This window comes from Colobus angolensis, unplaced genomic scaffold, assembly GCF_000951035.1.
Source record: "Colobus angolensis palliatus isolate OR3802 unplaced genomic scaffold, Cang.pa_1.0 Scaffold214, whole genome shotgun sequence".
Lineage (NCBI taxonomy): Eukaryota > Metazoa > Chordata > Mammalia > Primates > Cercopithecidae > Colobus > Colobus angolensis.
The window spans coordinates 875410-879313 of record NW_012115311.1 but is presented as its reverse complement, the minus strand read 5'-3'; the positions used below and the strand labels follow the sequence as shown (position 1 = coordinate 879313).

Genomic DNA, 3904 nt, shown 5'->3' with positions numbered 1-3904 from the left:
TCAGCGTGGGTGACAAAGCAATACTCTGTCAAAAAAAAAAAAGAAACATACCAAAATGTTAATAAAATGATCTCTAGTTGTGAGATTATGAATACCTTTTGCTTGCTATTTTTTCTACTTTTCAGTGTTTTCCAAGTCTCTTGCACATATAGCATGAAATACATTCATAATCACAAAAAAAGATTAGTTTAAAAAATTACAGGTTAGGTGAAATTGGCTGTGTACAATAATTTTGTTCTCCTCCCCTCCAACAGAGATAATCAAGAGCTAACAAAAGTACACAATGGTCTTACTAAGAAAGGGAGAATATAAAGTGTTGTAAGAAAAACACTTTGCCCCGGCTGGGCGCGGTGGCTCAAGCCTGTAATCCCAGCACTTTGGGAGGCCGAGACGGGTGGATCACGAGGTCAGGAGATCGAGACCATCCTGGCTAACACAGTGAAACCCCGTCTCTACTAAAAATACAAAAAATTAGCCGGGCGAGGTGGCCGGCGCCTGTGGTCCCAGCTACTCGGGAGGCTGAGGCAGGAGAATGGCGTGAACCCGGGAGGCAGAGGTTGCAGTGAGCTGAGATCCGGCCACTGCACTCCAGCCTGGGCGACAGAGCAAGACTCCGTCTCAAAAAAAAAAAAAAAAAAAAAAAAAAAAAAAAAAAGAAAAACACTTTGCCCCTAAAACTCTGAGGTTCAAAGTTGAAATAAGGGTCAAGCCACGCACAGTAGCATGCATCTATTGTCCCAGCTACCCCGGAGACTGAGGCAGGAGGATCACTTGAGCCAAGGAGTTCAAGGCCAGCCTAGGCAACATAGCGAGACTCAACTCAAAAAAAGAAGGATCAACATTTATCAAAATCAACCTTTACTTTCTCCAGTGATCCTACTATGCTAGGAGGTGCATTGATATATTAGCTCATTTGTTCACTATAAGCCTGTTAACTTACCATTATCACCTAGGAAATAAACATTCAGAATGGTCTTTAAAATATTCAGTTTCCAGAGTTCTACTGATAGATTTTAGGATAGTGCATCACATTATTAAAAGAACTGTGGAAGAAAGCACCAATGGCCAGCTGCCACAAACGTTACACTCCACCACCCCCATATTTCAAGCACGTCAGAGAAAGTGTGTCCATTTGCTAACAGGCAGAATAAAAGGATCACAAATACATGTTTGTACGAATACTTATTGCTAAAATTTCCATTTTAGGAACAGAGTAGAATGCATAATTTTCAAGGTCATGAATCTCAACATTAAGAAAAAAAAAAAAACAAGATGTTTACTCTCCAAGGTTAACTACACCTGAGAACAGCACGACTTCTCCATTACCCATCACAGTAACAGTATCACTCTGATGCTTTGGGGAAAGTTCTGAGTGTAGGCAGGTCAGAAGCGACAGCCCGCGGGGCAGCAGCACTGGCAAACCATGCTGTGTAACTCAGTATATGGAGTGATTCCATAAAGAGGTAATACAGGAGGCGGCGGGGAAGATCAGGAACGAACTGTGCACAGTACCTAAGAAAAAGAAGAATAGACGTCAGCTCTCTTTACTGAGGTCGGAACCTTCAGAGACCCGCCACATTTCAGCCCGACAAACCCGAAATCACGTTGACTTCCGGGTTCACTTCTTCCGGGTTAACACACGCTCCCGGCCCCTCTTCCGCAACGACCGCTCTCCGAAGGAGTAGTCCTCGAGCATGCCTAACAATGGACTAAAATGACAAAAATGAGCTAAATGAGAAAAATGACAAAACTAGAATGAAATTGTCATGAGACAACCGGATGACAACCGCCCCCGCGCTGTCCTTATCCAGAACGTGAGCCCAGAGCTGGGGTGGAGATGGTGTGAGGCAGGGAGGGGCCAAGGCGGGACTAAACTACATCTCCCAGAGCGCCCACGAAAGAATCCTGGGAGTTGTAGTTTACCTTGCGGCAGCCTCCAACCCCCTCCATCCACTATCCAGCCAAAGGCGGAGCTTTTGGTTTTCACCATTAACTGCAAACCTAGAAGAGAGATTCTCTACGATTCTGATTAAGAGATCAAGATTTAGAACATATTGCATGTGAAATTACAATAATTTCCTCATATATTAGAAGCCCCTAAAGCACTGCTTTCTGATTTTTTAAAAAATAAAGACTCCTTTTTCATCATCCACAAATGTAGATGATTCTGCGTGTAGTTTCTATACTTTCAGCTTCCATTGCTTCAGAAAATACCTAATGACTAAAGGATAATACAAATAAATTTGTATTTTAAAAGTAATAACAGGACCTAAAAGTTAGAAGACTGTATATTTCCACATGTTAGTGATTTTATAATGTTCTTTGCACATGGGAATGTAGGGGCTCAACCTAGATTCATAGCTTATGAACCACTGATTAAGTGAAGAATGAAAACTCCAGTTAATAAACAATTGCAGGAAAATGCAAGTATATTGTCCTACTTTGACTAATCCAGTGGGATCCAGCCCTTGGCTATCACATTTACAGTCTTTCTATCTCCATGCCTAAATTTTCCTCCTGAAAGAAAAGGCAAAAAATTTTCCATATTACTGACTTTACAGAGTATTTTCTTAGATCATAATCACATACCTAGGAAGGAGAATTAACTCAATATGCAAAATTATATCTAACATTTATAACCAACTTCAAGGTACCTATTTCTATGTACTATGTACTAAATACTGTTCTAAATGGTTTTACCTTATTAATTCAACTAATTTTTACAACCTTAAAATACTCATTTTGCAGAGGAGAAAATTAAGGCACATACAGCTAAAGTAGCTTATCCAAGGTAAAAAACAGTAAGTGATAGAGCCAATATTCAATTAAGGCAATCTGCTTTAATGATCTGTGGCTCCTAAGCTCTGATATAGGGTCTCCCTGCTCCAAAAAAGAAAAGAAAACCTGCAATCATGTATTCAATAAATAATGAACACCAGTTATGTGCTATTCACTATTCTAGTCATGAGGATTTAGCAATGAACAGAAAAGACAAAAACCTTTGCTCACATGGAGCTTATGTTCCAGTAGGGGAAAAGTTCCAAAGGATCTACATAAAGTCATTCTCCTAAGTTATCCAAAAAGTTATTTAATTCTTTATTTTGATTTATGTATTCAGCTATATGACTTGAGTATTATATATAAAGCTTTATTTGCCTTAAAAAATTAGTCTTGGTTGGGCATGGTGGCTCACGCCTGTAATCCTAGCACTTTGGGAGGCTGAGCCAGATGGATCACCTGAGGTCAGGAGTTTGAGACCAGCCTGACCAACATGGAGAAATCCCATCTCTACTAAAAATACAAAATTAGCTGGGCGTGGTGGTGCATGCCCGTAATCCCAGCTACTTGGAAGCTGAGGCAGGAGAATCACTTGAACACGGGAGGAAGAGGTGGTGGTGAGCCAAGACTGCACCATTGCCCTCCAGCCTGGGCAACAAGAGTGAAACTCCATCTCAAAAAAACAAACAAACAAAAAAAGTAGTCTTACTGCTATAGACTGAATTGTTTATATTCATAATCATGTTCATATTACTAATACTTATTTTTAAAATTCATATATTGAAGCCCTAACCCCTCCAATACATGTGATTCTATTGGAGATAGGGCCTTTAAGGTGATTAAGGTTAGATGAAGTCATAAGAGTAGAGCCCTGACATAATAGGATTAGAGCCTTCCTAAAAAGACACCAGAGATCTTGCTCACTCTCCCTGCCCAAACAGAAAAGAGGTTATATGAGTACCCTGTGAGATGGTGGCCACCTCCAAGCCAAGAGAAAAGGTATCAGACTGAAACATACCTTGCTGCCACCTTGATCTTAGACTTCCCAGTCTCGCAAGAGGCTAAGAAACAAATTTCTGTTGTTTAGGCCACCAACTCGGTGGTTTTTTTTTTTTTTTGAGACGGA

At 40.5% G+C, this 3904-nt stretch overlaps 1 protein-coding gene across 2 annotated transcripts in view; it reads right to left on the bottom strand.

Annotated features, from left to right (window-relative positions):
- The window catches only part of MTRF1 (mitochondrial translational release factor 1), a 49387-nt gene extending 47753 nt beyond the window's left edge, over positions 1–1634 (bottom strand). Inside the window, exons 1-2 of one of the 2 annotated variants that reach the window (XM_011942964.1) lie at positions 1595–1634; positions 1300–1512 (exon numbers count right to left, since the gene is read on the bottom strand). In XM_011942964.1, coding sequence (XP_011798354.1) covers positions 1300–1330 — 31 coding nt within the window. In that variant the 5' untranslated portion in view covers positions 1331–1512; positions 1595–1634. Of the gene's footprint in view, positions 1–1299 lie in introns of both variants that reach the window. The other variant, XM_011942965.1, reaches the window with a different exon arrangement.
- Positions 1635–3904: the final 2270 nt, after the last annotated feature.